Below are 16,768 nucleotides of genomic sequence, written 5' to 3'. Positions count from 1 at the left end.
AATCTATGATAAAAATAAATATCCAGAATGGATTCCTGATAAAATGAATATCCGGAATTCGTCTATAATAAAATGCATATCCAGAATGAATTCATGATAAAATAAGGATCCTGAATGAATCTATAATAAAATGCATATCCAGAATTAGTCTATAATAAATTAATTATCCAGAATAAATCTATGAGAAAATGAATAGCCAAAATGAATCTATGATAAAAATCAATATCCAGAATGAATTCCTGACTAACTAAAGATCCAGAATGAATTCCTGACTAACTGAATATCCAGAATGAATTTATGATAAAATAAGGATCGCCGAATGAATGTGTGATAAAAGGAATATCCAGAATGAATTTATGATCAAATAAGTATCCAGAATAAATTTGATCAATTTAATAAATGGAATAGCCGTATGGGAGTTGATTTAACTTTTTTGAATTATTTTTGGATTAAATGAAGATCCAGAATGAATTCATAATAAAAAAAATAATTTAGAAACAATTTCTGATCAAATAAATATCTAGAAGAAATTGATGATAAATGAATATCCGGAATGTTAACATGGTAATTCATGTTAAAAATATTTGTCCGGCATTATATTTTGTTCATTTGTTAGAAAGGATTATTCAGAATTCTCTTGTCATAACATGAATCCATGAGTCCAGCTAGAAAACTAGTATCCAGAGTGAATTGTTTTAATAAAGCTAACACTGTATGATTACAGTACACTATATTGGTACTGATTACAGTAGAAATGAAGATGATTCCAGTGTTTAGAGCTGCAGGTCTTAGGAAGAGCAGGAGAGAGGGATTGACAGACACAGACAGACAGACTGACGAGCTGGAGAATATGAGGGCTGATGGAGGGAGAGACAGAATGGGTTTTGGTGGGATATTGGGGGGGTTATGGTCTTTGTGATGGTGATGGAGGTGCGGCCTCCAGACCCCAGCTGATAATGACCAACACCTCTAATAACATTCTGCCCTCGACCCTCCGTTTACTGTGGAGAAAACAGAGAGAGAGAGGGAGAGAGAAAGAGAGAAAGAGAGAGAGAGAGAGAGGGAGAGACATAGAGACAGAGTGAGAGACTGAAAAAGAGAGAGAGACATAGAGAAGGAATAAGAGACTGAAAAAGAGAGAGAGATAGAGAATGAGTGAGAGACTGAAAAAGAGAGAGAGACATAGAGAAGGAATAAGAGACTGAAAAAGAGAGAGAGATAGAGAATGAGTGAGAGACTGAAAAAGAGAGAGAGACATAGAGAAGGAATAAGAGACTGAAAAAGAGAGAGAGATAGAGAATGAGTGAGAGACTGAAAAAGAGAGAGAGAGACATAGAGAAGGAGGAAGAGACCGAAAAAGAGAGAGAGGGACATAGAGAAGAAGTAAGAGACTGAAAGAGAGAGAGAGAGAGAGACATAGAGAAGAAGTAAGAGACTGAAAAAGAGAGCGAGAGAGAGACATAGAGAAGGAGTGTGAGACTGAAAAAGAGAGCAAGAGAGACAGAGAAGGAGTGAGACACTGAAAGAGAGAGAGAGAGGAGAGGGCACTGTATTTATAATATGACGTGCCGTTTCTTACTGAAAGTGTGTGTGTGTGTGTGTGTGTGTGTGTGTGTGTGCCTCTGCGAATGTGTGTAAGCCCCTTGAGGAGACATTAAAAGAGAATATGTGCATAGTTTTTTTTTTTTTTTTTTTTGGCGCTCTCACACACATACACACACACACACACTTACGCATAACGCACACACACACACATCCACACCCACACCAGTCGGCTTACTCTCTCTTTATCAGAGCGTATTTACGGAGGGCGATGGAGCGTGAAACGCCTTTGGGCTCTCCGGGACCAGATGGGGACACACACACACACACACACACACACACACAGCGAGAGCGAGCGAGCAACTTTCTCCAAAGGCGGTGTTATCAGTAGCGTATTACTGAGCTTCATTGATAGGCTCAGTAATCACTCCCTCCAATCTGCTTAATGGAAAGAAGAAATGGAATGTCTATGAGAAAGGGAGGAGAGGGGGATGAAAGAACGAGAGAGAGAGAGAGAGAGAGAGCGAGAGAGAGAGAACGAAGGAGACAGGCTATAAGCAAGCTCCTCTTATTCAGTGTGTGTAGAAGAAGTGAATAAAAGGAAGTGTTTACGGGTAATAGAATGAGGGCAGGTTGAAGGTGCAGCTAAACACACATCCCTCCGCACAAAGGGAGCCGCGGAAGATGCCGGCGGGTAATAGAATGGGGGGCCGGCTAAAGGTGCGACTCGACACTCTGTCTGAGGGGACTGCGTGAGATAAACGAGGTGTTATGCTCTGCTATACTTTTGTAAGCATCTCCAGATAGATTCCCATTCTCTGGACTCTGGTAATGAATAGAGATGGGATGGTTGCCAGGTTCAACGTGGCGATTTAACATTATGTGGGGGAGATAAATGAGAATTAGCCTTGCCGCGGCATTACCTGGCAACATCTCGATCCAGTTTCTGTTTCTATACTGAAGTATTTGCTTATCTGATGTAGAGCCTAGCTTTAACTTTTCTGAGAAGGCTTTATACAGGGTTTAGGAGTGTGTTTATGGGGATATCTGACCAGCAAATATACTTTGCTAAATAGCTTCTTTTCTGTACCTTTTTGTCATGTGTTTATCCAGCTCCAGACTCTTGCTGCCTGCAGGACTTGCTGGAACGCAGTAAAGTCTATATCAGGGGTGTCCAAACTACGGCCCGCGGGCCATTTGCGGCCCGTTTCCTTTTTTGGAGCGCTCCGCGAGGTATTTTAGTAATAGAATGTAAGTTAGCGCAGAAAATCGGGCCAAAGAGTCTAAAAGCGGAGAGAGTGCGCAGTTCTAGCGCAGAAAAACAGACCAAAGAGTCTAAAAGCGGCGAGAGTGCTCAGTTGTAGCGCAGAAAAACGGGCCAAAGAGTCTAAAAGAGGAGAGAGTGCTCAGTTGTAGTGCAGAACAAGGACAAAAGAGTCTAAAAGTCGCCGTAATTAAGGAGTTTAATATTAAGAGACATCATGAAATGAAACATCAATTTGAAAAATCTTAGTTTACACAACACTGTCAAAGATAGATAAAGATAGTAAGTCAAGTAAAATGGTGTGTAAATGAATTAATCAGGAAAATGTATTATTTAAAGTGGTATATTTTATTATTTGTTTTATTACAGAGTCTGTGGCCCGTGACTTCAAATATATTTTTCTTTCTGGCCCCCAACAAAAAAAGTTTGGACACCCCTGATCTATATCGATATAAACGATATTGTGTATCATCTTTTATCTCGTATGGAAATCTCTCGATGTTTCTCAAAATCTCGATATTTCGCCCAGCCCTTGTTTGTATATTGTTGAACAGAAATGTACCTTTACAGCATCTTTACAGTAGCTAGCTGGGTGTGTTTGATACCCAAAAAAGTATTACAGAAGCACATGTTTAATTTTCATTATTTTTTCTTCTCTCTCCATCTCTAGACTAGAGTGGGTCCCCCTGTGAAAGTTCCTAATCTGAAAGCCACGTCCCCTGCGTACTGCTACAACTGCTCGAAACGAGGACACTTCGGCCACGTAAGTCACACCTTGCTCAAACCACACACACTTTACCTAGAACTAGATGCTTCAGGCCAGCTTTTCCATTTGCCATGTGCAAATAATATCTTGGGAATGCTCCGCACCTGTATGGACAGTTGTATGTAAAGATGGCTTTCTCAGTCACATGACCTCGCGTTCAGTAGCTCCTCCATTTCCACTCGCTGTTGTGTTTTACATGGATCTCCTTGGAAACACGTCTCCAAATTACGGTGCGCGGCAGTGGACAAATAGCTATTTTATTAAACTGGAGGAGAAGAAACTCGGAGATGTGCGTCCGGACGAGACTAAAATTACCGGAGGACCACGGAGTTCAGAGAAAAACAGTAGATAATTGGCCCTGTAATTTTCTCTCAGAGGACGTCTGAGAAAAAACATGTACATGGTCGTTCTGGACAGGAATAAAATCACAGAGGACCCCACCCCCATAAAAGAGAAAATTACCCCAGGACCCAAGTAATGATTGTGACCAGCGGTACCTGGCTAGAATTTAGCTAGAATTAGCTTCCATTGGACATGGCAAAAGTCATGGGACACAAGACTAGTCCAGAGTTGTAGTACCTGTTTTTTTCATGCACTATAAGGTGCGCTTAAAATCCTGTTATTTTCTCCAAAATTGTCAGTGTACCTTATATAATCCAGTGCGCCTTATTAATGAATTGTATCAGTTAGGTATTAAAGGCGCAGTAAAGCCACTCCACTACAAGTAGAGAGTTATACAGGAGATTCGGTTTAGTTCTCCAGCACCAAGACTGGAGTAGCATTAGCCGCTAGCTACGCTAAGCGCCAGCTTTTTCACCATTCAGAGGTGAGTATTATCGGCCTGTAACTTGCCGCTGACCCCGGCTAGCACTGCTCTAGCAGCATTAGCATAATCCGCTAACCGTGCTCAGTGTAGCTCTAACTTCGGCTAGCATTTGTAGAAATCTGCAAATCTAAGCTTACTATAGATAAACAGAAGATCTTTACTTACCCAAATAAAGAGTTTTTGTGTAAATTAATATCCAGTGCTCATTTGACTTTAAAATATATATATTTTTTGTTTGTTTATCTAGCTGCTGAATTAAAAGAAAACATAGCGACACCCCTGTTCCTTACTAATGTCGCATAATGCTAATGCGCCTTATAAACCCGAAAACAGACGTTTATTGATAGTGGTCCATATGATCCTGTGTGCAAAATACAGCATTTATTATTATTATTTTTTTTTTATAGCCTTGTGACTAAAACTGTAATCTGTAACAGTAAGGCAAACATTTGGGGAGTTTTAACGTGTATTTAACATTGTGTTTATGTGTGTTTGTGTTTGTAGGAATGTACCCAGAAGAGGATGTTTAACGGGACGTATCCCACGCTGCCGTTTGTCTCCGGCTACAACACCCAATGTGACCTCAGATACCTAGAGAACCGAGCCAGGAACTACGTGCAAGGTTGGTAGAATGTAGTCCTTTAGAACCGTTCTAGTAAACCCCAAGCCAAAAATATAAACAATATAATTAAAAATATATATCCCGATAACATTAACATTATACTGAATAATAAAGTCATCCAGACTATGAAGGAACACATAGTAAATTAATCACATAGTAGTCAAGTGTCAAACAAACTTGTCCTGGACAACAGAGTAGGTCTTGCTCTTCCTTTCCTTAGGTGGTCCTGATGAGTGCCAATTTCATCCTTATATTTTTGACAGTCTTTGCGACTGCAGTTAAGGATACTTTTAAAGTTCTTGAAACTTTAAATTTTGATTGACTTTCATTTCTCAAAGTAATTTTTTTTCTTTGTTTAGTTACGTAGTTCTTGCCATAATATTGATTAGAATATTACTAAAAATATTCACTATTCACTGTATACCAACCAACTGTACCTCTTCACAACTGATGCTCTCAAACACATTAAGAGTTTACATTAAGAGAGTTCAGCACAGCTGTTAACTGAAAGCTATTCCAGGTGACTGTTTACTAAATAATGTCATATGTTTTTCTTCATAGTTTGAATGACTTTATTATTAATCTACAATACAGAACATTTTCAAATAATAAAAACCCCTGAATTTAAGGTGTGTCCAAACTTTTGATAGGTCCTGTGTATCACAGTGTTATATATATATTTTATGTAAGTAACCAAATGAAAGACTTATTTTTTATTACATGTTGAATTACGCTCAACGTTTAAATAAAGGTTTTATTTTATTAGATTTTTCCTTTTGTTAAGAAACTTTGTACGAATTAGTTCAACATAAACAGCAGAAAGATAAAACCTTCTTAAGCTCAGTGTAAGTCTATATATATATATATATATATATATATATATATATATATATATATATATATATATATACACAGCTCTGAAAAAAAATAGACCACTTAAAAACCCTAAAGATGTGTTTCTTTGATTTTAGCAAATCAAACCTGAAAGCTGAACTGCTTGAATACCAGGAGTGTAAAGAGCATAAAGTTATCCAAAAGCAGTGTGTAAGACTGGTGGGGGAGGAGAACATGATGCCAAAATGCATGAAATATGTGATTAAAAAACAGGGTTATTCCACCAAATATTGATGTCTGAACTCTTAAAACTTACAAATGAAAATGAACTCGTTTTTTTTCTTTGCATTATTTTATGTCTAAAAAGCTCTGCATCTTTTTTTTTTTTTTCAGTCATTTCCCCCTTTTTTGCAAATAAATGCTCTAAATGACTGTAGTTTTATTTGGGAAAAATGTTGTTTGTAGTTTATAGAATAAAACAACAACGTTCATTTTACTCAAACATAAACCTATAAATAGCAAAATCAGAGAAACTGATTAAGAAACTCAGTCCAGAGCTGTATAAAGAGTTTATTTCAGGTAATTTTGGAGGCTTTCTATTGCTTCATTCCTCAATAAAATTTGTAGTAAACTAAAAATCAACCAAAACTGACATACTTGTTAGAAGAAGACACACTATGAATAAACAGGTGTCCCAATACTTTTGATTGCTCTTTGATGTCTCTCGGTTTGCGTCTATCTCTCTCTTGTTTCAGAGCTGCAGAGAGCTGGTTTATTAGAGCAGCAAGAAGAAGAAGAAGCTCCTCCTCAAACTCCTCAACCTCCCCGAAAGAAACAGAAACCCAACCCTAACAAAAACACGCTCTTCCCCTTCACGCCGACCGGACGCCCCCCGAAGAGACGCATCGCGCACACCCCCAAGCACCACCCTCAGACCACGCCTAAACAGAGCGCGTGGAAGCCGGCGCAGAAGAACACGCCCGTTCCACAGCTGGAAGGTAAAAAGAAGAAGAACAAGAAGAACAACAAGAGCGCGTTCATCGTCGACGTGGACGAGGACTTCCCCAGAGGCTTTCAGAAAAGCCCCCACAGCAGAGGAACCTGCACCCCGTCGTCCGCGGGGAAGCCTTTCAGGTCTGGCGGGCTGTTCGGCTCAGGGAGAAGCTCTTCAGAGAAGAGCAACAAGAAGAAGAACAGAATGAAGAAGTGGGAGAGGAAAGCAGCGAACGACCTGAAGAACCAGCCGTCTGACGAGAACCTGTTTCTAATCAAACAAAGGAAGCGTAGCAGATAACGGAGAGAGAGAGTGTGTGTGTGTGTCAGTGTGTGTGTGTGTGTGAGAGAGAGAATGAGAGAGAGAATAAGAGAAAAAGAAAGAAGAGAGAGAGAAAGAGTGAGAGATGCTGTGCAAGAAACAGTTGTTAATAAACGAGTTTCAGAATTTGTCTCCCTCTACTGGCCAAATTTACAGGTGCAGACACACACGCTTCTTCCAGTGCTGATCTTTCAGGAACAGCTTGAGCTAAAAGGCTAGCATGGCTAACAACAGATAAATAGGATAGACACCTTTACGTTTTCTATTGATAATTAATGCTAATTAATGGCTATTCACAATTATTGTTTATTCAAAGTTAGCGGTCTTAGCGTTTCTCACAGATATTTAATTTAATTGAAAAGGATTGGGTCAAACAAGCATGCTAACGTGGCTAAATCAGTCCCAAACTCCTCAGAACTCCTCAGTAAGCCTGATTAGCGTGTTGCTAATCAATTAGCGCTGTTAGCTGCCTTAGCTGCTTTCCTGTTGGCTCAAATATGCAAGGCTAAGTTGCTAACTCCTCTAGAAAGTCCAGCAACTCAGACACAAACATGCTAAGGTGACTAAAAGAAGGAAAGGCCATGAATTAGCATGATAAACAAAGTGCTGTTTCACTACAGTTAGCTTCTTTCTTTTTTTTTTAGCATATCTGACAGAACTGTTACTTGTAGCAACTTGTAATAGAAGGGCAAATGCTTCCAAATAGCCTCCAATTACCGTTTTTTCCCATTATTATAAGGATAGTGCACCAGATTATAAAGTAACGTCTATTTTCTGGTCTATTTTCATACATAAGGTGCATTATGCGGCACTTCTAAGGAACAGGTGTGTTGCCATGTTTTCCTGCTAATTCAGCAGCAAAACTGTAATTCTTAAAAAAAAAAAAACATTTTCTTTTAAAGTCTTGGAGTACTGGAAGTTAATCTACACAGATTTCCCTCCTGAAAACTGTTTATTTGGGTGAGTAAAGTGTTTACCGTTTATTCACAGTAAGCTTAGCGCTCGGCGTGGTTAGCGGCTAATGCTAATACTGCTCCAGTCTCGAATCCTGTATAACGCTGTGTTTCAGCAGAGTGGCATTCATACATAAAGCGCACTGACTATTTTGGGGAAAATTAAAGGGTTTTAAGTGCTCCTTATAGTGAGAAAAAAACTCTAGCATTATAAACTGAGTGCTGGTCACTGTTAGCCACTTTAGAATTTCTAACAGAACTGCTACTTGAAGTAAGAACTGTGTAGGAATTATGCAAATGTAATTGAAGTTGATAGATGCTAGCCATCGGTTATATGTACAGCTCTGGAAAATGAACATTGTTAATAACAGTAAAATGAACATTGTTGTTTTGTTCTATAAATTTCTAATTTCTCATAAAAATATTGTCATTTAGAGCATTTATTTGAAGAAAATGAGAAATGGCTAAAATAACAAAAAAGATGCAGTTCAGAATTCAATATATGGTGGAATAAACCTTTTTTTTAATCACAGTTTTCTTCATGCATCTTGGCATCACATTCTTCTCCACCAGTCTTACACACTGCTTTTGGATAACTTTATGTCTGCACTCCTGGTGCAAAAATTCAAGCAGTTCAGTTTGGTGGTTTGATGGTTGATCAAAGGTGATCATCCATCTTCCTCTTGATTATATTCCAGAGGTTTTCAATTTGGTAAAATAAAAAAAACTCATAATTTGTCTGGGAAACTCATACAGTTAATGTTTGCTGTTTTAGCATTTCTGACAGAAATGTTACTTTAATGTAACAATTTAAACAAATTTGAAAAACTATAGCCATGATTTAGCACAATAAACAATGTTGTGTACTGTTAGCAGCTTAGCATTTCTGACAGCAAATTTGTAAAGCAAAGTGGCTAATCTGAAGTAATTGTTTAATGATGACTAAAGACAGACGCTTGTGATCAATTAGCATGGTATATGTATTTATGTGTATCTGTTTTTGTAGCATTTCTAAAAGATAAAAGCTTGGAACAAACATGCTATGATTAGTACTAATTGTTACTGTTCACTCTTAGCATCTTTAGCATATCAACAGAAAAGTGAATGCAACTAAAACAGATAGATATAGATTCCAATACATATATCATGTTAACTGCAAGCTAGCATCTGGCTTCAATTAAAACTGGCTTAAAAAAAACTTCAGAAATTGTAACATTGAAATAAATGTTCTGTCAGAAATGCTAAAGCTGATAACACTGTACAACATTGTTTGTTGAGCTAATTGATGGCTGCTGCTTAGCAAATTTGTTTGAATTTTCACACTGTAGTGAACTTTTTGTCAAATATGCTAAAGTAACAGTTCTGTCAGTATAGATATATTTTTGCTAAGGTTCATAAACATGGACAGATACTTGTAGCCATGAATTAGCATGAATAAAATACAGCATGCTGCCTAGTGTTAGCTTTAGCATTTCTGGTAAAACTGTTCCGAAACTGTATAAAACTATCAAAATGAACAAATACGCTAAGCGGTAGATAAACATGGTTGTGCGTAGCAATCAGTTAGTATTGTATATGCAATTCTACCAAATTTTAACGAAGTAACAAAAGCTCTTTTATTTTTATTTCCGTTAGCAGCCATGCAGTTCCTTTAACTCAGCTCCTCCAAGAATGTTGTGATTATTTGTTTGCCAGTATAAAAAAGAAGAAAACTGATTAGTTATTGAGCCACACAATGTAATAAATCAGACAGATTCTTAAATACGTTTTGTTTGTGGTTTAATACATAGTTAATTGGAACTATTTTCTGTATAGCATACTATATAACTCTACATTACAGTTCATACAAGACTGCGACTCATTCTTCATCCTTCAGGTTTAAATTCTAATACTCAATCTCCATTACTCAAAAGTCTCCGATAACAATAATATGATTAACAATGTAATTTTTTTATTTTTAAACTTGTGCCATTTTGTCCTTAGTATGATTAGAAAATTGTAATTTGCTGCTGATAATTTCCCCTTCCTGTACATAAATGTATGGATTATTTTCTATTTATATTGTGTACATGCCTCTCAAATAAAAGCAGTTTTTGGATTCCTTGTTTTTTTTTTTTCTTTTTTCTTTTATAATTTCATGTTTCAAACACTCAAGATTAGCTCATAAGGCATTAGAAACCAGACTCCGCCTCTTTGTAAACTGTCTCAGATCACACTAGGAGTAATGACAGGAGAGAGCGCCATCTACTCACACCGAGAGAGTAGGGCTATTTGTGCTCTCTCTCGGACCCAGCTGCTGAGGCAATCTGCATGATTCGGGATTCGAACCAGTGATCATGCTGCTGGAATCATAGTGGCAGCGACTTAAGCCCTATCCGGACGGGATTAGTTTTTCAGGGGGTTCTGGGGTAATTTTCTCTTTTATGGGGGGGTCCTCTGTGATTTTATTCCCTTGCGGAACAACCATGTATGAGTTTTTCTCAGATGTCTTCTAAGAAATTTACAGGCTGAATTACCTACTGTTTTTCTCGGAACTCCGTGGTCCTCCGTTAATTTTAGTCTCTTCCAGACTCACTTCTCTGAGTTTTGTCTCTTGGCGTTTAATAAAATAGTTATGTGTCCACTGCTACGCACCGTAATCACACGTTGAGCGTGCGTTTCCATGGAGATCCAGGTCAACACAACAGCAATGGAAATGGAGGAGCTACTGAACGCGATGTCATGTGACTGAAAATGCCTTAAAACTCACTGGTCTGGATGTAAGAGTGTTATCACCGAGTAGAAATTTAAAATATTTTTCACAGACGTCCCCCTGAGAAACTAATCCCGTCCAGATAGAGCTTTAGTCCGCTGGAGTCCTGTTTTTTTAATTAACTGTATTACGGCTGTATGGCTTAAGTCTGGACTAAGGTTCACTAATCAGCCACAACATTGGTACCACCTGTTTAATATTGTCTGTGACCTCATTGTGCCACTACAACACATGTGAACATTCGAGGTATGAACTTCAAAAGACCTCTGAAATTGTCCTGTGGTATCTGGTACACCGAGACCTAGGCCCAATCCCATTACACCCATTGGCCCTACCACTTACCCCTACCCCTCTGTTTGTAGACGTAGGGGAAAGGGATTTTTCAGAGGCACACTTCAAACCAAGAGGTATGACAATCACTGGTAGGATGAAGGAACGAGCAACCAAAGAAACCCACAAATGTATTTTTTTTCTTGTTAAATGTTACGATTAGTACTGTGTTACCATAGTTTAACGTGTATTTCAATATCAATATTTTATGGCCAAATTATTTATAACAAGCACAAAAGAGATCACTAGTAGTTTGTTTCCAATTCCACCTTAAATGGTGCAACAGAAGGCAGTGGCTGCATTTAAGGCGAAATGGGAAAGTCTGCCTTAAAAGAGAGCTCATTTCAGCTCCTCATCACAGAGGAATTAAGGAATGGACAATAATAATAATAATAATCCGTTTCTGCAACATCTTCCCTCTTTCTGAAGACATACAATAAACTCTAAAGTTACCTAGTTAACCAGGTAGGTTCCTGAAACTTTAGCGCTCCTGATGACATATTGAGTGCTTGAACTGTTGTCCCAATTCTTACAGTGGAATTTTAACCTCTTCCTCTTCTGACTCTGTTCCAAGGGGAAGGGTTACACTCAAAAAGAAGGGATGGGGAAAGTGGTTGGGCCAAGGGGTGAAATGGGATTGGGCCGAAAAGAAGAGGTTAGGCGTAATTGGTAGGGCCAAAGGGTTAAATGGGACTGGGCCTAAAGTTTGCAGCAGATGCTTTAATGAGGTCCTGTAAATAGTTCATTTCTTGGGCCACTATTGTTAAGAACTGACCACTCCAGTACTACTGGATATGTTGGACATGTTCTGACACAGTAGTCCAACAGTCACAGTTTGGCCATTTTTGTAGCGTCTCAAATTCTTACACAAGAACTGTCTGTTCACTCGCTGCCTAATATGTAGACCCCACCTCTTGTTCCCAACCTCATGGCTGTCCTCAGACATGCATTCCTGTTACAGCACTGCCTGTCTGGCCTTGCAAGACGAGCTGTCCTTCAGCCCACCTGTCTAACTGTCTACAGCTACGTGCTAATTTCCTGAGAAGACAGGTTGAAGTGCAGCACAGACTTAACTATCCAATCAGAGACCCTCAAACAGATGGACCTGTGTCCATTCTTCCTGTCTAAAAGCTTTCCGCCATCAGTTTTCCCTCATTTGTCCAGATGCCCGTCATCTGTCTGGACAAGCAACCAAGCTCCAACCCTGCTCTTGTGGAGACACCTTTTCGACAGCTACATAAACGTACATTCATTTGGGATCTTTGAGTTGAATCTGCTTAAAAACCTGAATTAAGTAATTGTGATGCCATTGGTAGCTTCTTTTCCACTTTGTCTGTTTGCATACTGGATGTTTACCAAGTTTTTGACACTCAACGTCAGTGTGTAGTCATTTCCCCAGGCTACCTTTGGTAACTTTAGTAAACTCAACCTTCAGACTGTGAAGAATGAGGTTTGTTTGTTGGTCCTATAATGTTTCTTGGACCACTTCTGGTAGGAACTGACCACGGCAACATTTTCTGACCCAGTTGTTCAGTTTCTGACACTCACTATCAGTGTGTAGTCATGTCCCCAGGCTATAGGTAATGTTGTAGATCATATATCATGTTTAACTACCTGGCCTCAATGTTGTAGGCTGTGAGAATAAGCTTTGTTTTCTGAGTTATGTAACTAAAGTGGCCTTATGAGTGGACTCTTTGCTCCCTTCAAGTCTGGCCTTAGTAAATTCAAGCTGTTGTTTTTAGCCGTGAACCTTCAGACTGTGTAGAGAGAGGTTTGTGCGGGAGATGTGTTCTGTAATGTTTGTGTAGTCGCTTAGTCCGTTTTTTTTGTGTGTGTGCTCACATGCTATTTGTGTTGCCCTTTGAAGGCTGTGGGTGGACGATCTCCACTAGTAAATCTAGGGAGCGCAGTGTTGTAAACCAAATACTGATTTCATGCCAAGCTCTGCAGAGCAACCCCTCATGCCAAGAGAAAAGTATTATGTCAAACTTCCTCCTTTTTCCAGAGCATTCTCAGACAGCGTGTCAACTGGAGCGTCTCCGGGAACTTGGCAGCGTCATGACTCAGAGCGGGGCAGCAAAAACAAGGAGGGCGACAACATACGAAGGCCTCACACACTTACACACATGGGCTCACGGTAATCACGCTGGGTTCTACTCCGGTGAGTCAGAACCCGCTCAGTTGTGGGTCTAGTTGTGAATCAGTCCGATCGAGCCAATGAGTCAGTCCACTGAGATTAGTTAATCCTGAGGGTTACCGTAACACCAAACCACGAAACGGATTCTTCAAAAATGAGCCACACTGATATTTCACTAGAGTGGAAAACTCCAGCATTCCCTGGATCAGGGCCATTTCTGAACATATGTGGACTGCAAGCCATGTCCTGCTTGGGCACCTCCATCACTTGAACTCCACCAATCTTCATTTTCTGCTGGATTTTCTCTTGTTCCCCAATTTTTCTGAATTATCTACACCGAACCAGCTTGGCGCCAACTTGAGAATGGGGGGCTTGCAGACGGTGCTTTGCTTATTGTCTGTACAGTGTCTGCAAAGCAGCTGTTTCAACTTATTTGTTTCAGATAATTTTCAAGTGACATTACTGAAACGAACGAACAAACAACACCGCAGCAGCCACTAGGTACCATAGCTCTACAATGCAGGTGTTTCAACTTTGGTTATCTCCTACAGGAAGGAACGGCTTAGCAGTACCTTAGCAGCCTCCCTAAACTTTGTGGTAACTGCCTAGCAGCACCCAAGTAACCACCCTGCAATACCTGGGCAACTGCATAGTAACTTTCAAGAAACCCCTAGAAATACAATAGCAGCCTTCATAATCTTCCTGTTTCAACTTTGGTCATTTCCCATGGGAAGGAATGCAATACCTTAGCAGCCGCCCAAAACAAAGCATTACCTGCCTAACAGCACCCAACTATCAACCCTGCGATACCTGGGCAACTGCTTGGTGATCAGTTTGCGCTGACCACAGGTCAGCTTTGAAGCTTTAATATTTTATTTTACCTCAAAATGTCGACAAATGCTGAGATGCTGGCAATTTATCAGCAATTACGTTATGGGAGTTAGCATAACTCCTAATTGTAAATATTTGAAATAACAATTTAAAGTAAAACGATCGTTTAGGCCACTCTGTCGGTCTTCTTCTCTGGGATGTGGAGAGTGGTCAGTTTTCTTGTGGGAAGGAAGACTGTAACACCAGATTTGAGCTGTAATTCACATCATTTCACTTTATGTTCCGGTTTGAAATTAATTTTATAGCTCTGAATGTTACGATCATTTTCCCATCACGTCTCACTGAGTGTCAGCGCTGGAACAGTTTCAGCACTCCTACAGCAGGCCTACAAGACAGTCCTGACTTGTCTTGAACCCGACTACTAAAAGTCTTGGTCTTGTTTTGGACTTTACTACTAAAAGTCTTGATCTTGACCTGGACTCTACTAATAAAAAGTCTTGGTCTTGACCTGGACTCGACTACTAAAAGTCGTGGTCTTCACTCAGACTCGACTACAAAAGTTTTGGTCGTTACCTAGACTTGATTACTAAAAGTCTTGGTCTTGACCTGGACTCAATTACTAAAAGTCTTGGTCTTGACCTGGACTCGATTACTAAAAGTCATGATCTTGACTTGGACTCTACTAATAAAAGTCAGGGTCTTGACCTGGACTTGATTACTAAAAATCCTGGTCTTGACCTGGACTTGATTACTAAAAGTCTTGGTCTTGACCTGGACTCAATTACTAAAAGCCATGGTCTTGACCTGGACTAGATTACTAAAATTCTTGGTCTTGACCTGGACTCGATTACTAAAATTCTTGGTCTTGACCTGGACTCGATTACTAAAAGTCACGGTCTTGACCTGGACTCTACTACTAAAAGTCTTGGTCTTGACCTGGACACGATTACTAAAAGTCTTGGTCTTGACCTGGACTCTACTAATAAAAAGTCTTGGTCTTGACCTGGACTCGACTACTAAAAGTTGTGGTCTTCACTCAGACTCGACTACAAAAAGTTTTGGTCGTTACCTAGACTTGATTACTAAAAGTCTTGGTCTTGACCTGGTCTCGATTACTAAAAGTCTTGGTCTTGACCTGGACTTGATTACTAAAAGTCTTGGTCTTGACCTGGACTCGATTACTAAAAGTCTTGGTCTTGACCTGGACTCGATTACTAAAAGTCTTGGTCTTGACCTGGACTTGATTACTAAAAGTCTTGGTCTTGACCTGGACTCGATTACTAAAAGTTTTGGTCATGACCTGGACTTGATTACTAAAAGTCTTGGTCTTGACCTGGACTTGATTACTAAAAGTCTTGGTCTTGACCTGGACTCGATTACTAAAAGTTTTGGTCATGACCTGGACTCTTCTACTAAAAGTCTTGGTCTTGACTCAGACTCGACTACTAAAACTTTTGGTCTTGACCTGGACTCGACTACTAAAAGTCGTGGTCTCGACCTGGACTCTACTAATAAAAGCCATGGTCTTGACCTGGACTCTACTACTAAAAGTCATGGTCTTGACCTGGACTTGACTATTAAAGGTACAGGTACAGTTCTGTATACAGTTCAGTTCAGCTGTTCTCAGATCATCAGGCTTAAACCTTTAATCATCTTTTTATGTGTTCTGCAGGAATTACAGTATTATTATTATTACAGTATAATTTTTAACAGTATTCTGCAGCATTACCATCAGTCCTCTGGGTCAGCGTTAGTAAAAGTGACAGCTCTTTCTCATTAGTGCACTCGAGCATGGGGACTTGTAAAACGAGGGCCGATAAAAGACTCAAAGACCAAGAATGACAATAAAAATCGGTAAATAATTACAAAACATCGGGCGGGGGGTCGATCATTAAAATAGGAGGAGCTGAATGTCCCACCCGGGATCTTAACTGTGACCCCATGTTTCAGGCACATGGCCTGTGCTTGTTGCCAATTAATTGCAAGGGAAGCAAAAGTATTAGATTTCCCTTTTCTCATTTTCCCAGAAATATCAAGTAGTTTGGTTTTGTATGGTGTTTAATCTAGATCTCTACCTCACACTACCTCACCCTGTCTTACTCTACCTTGCTACGATCATTCTAACTCCCTCTGTCTCGCTTCACTTGGTCTACCTCACATTGCCTCATTATATATCTAAATGAAAGCCTCTACATCTGGATTAATAATTCAGATTTAGATATAATTGATTGGTTTACAGGTCCAGCGTCTGTAGGTCTGCAGTACAAGAACACTGAACTTCTCTCCATACACTTTCTTTTTCTCTCTGATGACCTTCAGGCCTTATTCAAGGTCACCCTAAATTACATACCTCACACCCTTAATTACACACAGCTAACGTACACACACACACACACACACACAGTACCAGGTGTCACTGTTTTCATTGTGTGTGTGTGTGTGTGTGTGTGGTGAGAAAAGAGAGAATTGCTGAGACAAAAGGGAGATAAAGTGAGATTTTAACTGATAAAGTAAAGGAGAGTAGAGAGAGAGAAAGACAAGAGGGAGGGAGGAAAGAAGTGAAAAAGAAAAGAGAGAGAAAGTGATTTACAAAATG

At 39.6% G+C, this 16,768-nt stretch overlaps 1 protein-coding gene across 1 annotated transcript in view; it reads left to right on the top strand.

The window, feature by feature from the left end:
• The window catches only part of zcchc7 (zinc finger, CCHC domain containing 7), an 87,255-nt gene extending 77,035 nt beyond the window's left edge, over positions 1-10,220 (top strand). Inside the window, exons 8-10 of the mRNA XM_022681743.2 lie at positions 3,477-3,569; positions 4,903-5,020; positions 6,610-10,220. Of these exons, the coding sequence (XP_022537464.2) occupies positions 3,477-3,569; positions 4,903-5,020; positions 6,610-7,148 (750 nt within the window). The 3' untranslated portion in view covers positions 7,149-10,220. The remainder of the gene's footprint in view (positions 1-3,476; positions 3,570-4,902; positions 5,021-6,609) is intronic.
• The last annotated feature ends 6,548 nt before the right edge of the window (positions 10,221-16,768 follow it).

Source organism: Astyanax mexicanus, chromosome 25 (genome assembly GCF_023375975.1).
Source record: "Astyanax mexicanus isolate ESR-SI-001 chromosome 25, AstMex3_surface, whole genome shotgun sequence".
NCBI lineage: Eukaryota > Metazoa > Chordata > Actinopteri > Characiformes > Acestrorhamphidae > Astyanax > Astyanax mexicanus.
Note: the sequence above shows the minus strand (reverse complement) of the source record. Positions and strands in the feature narration are given on the sequence as shown.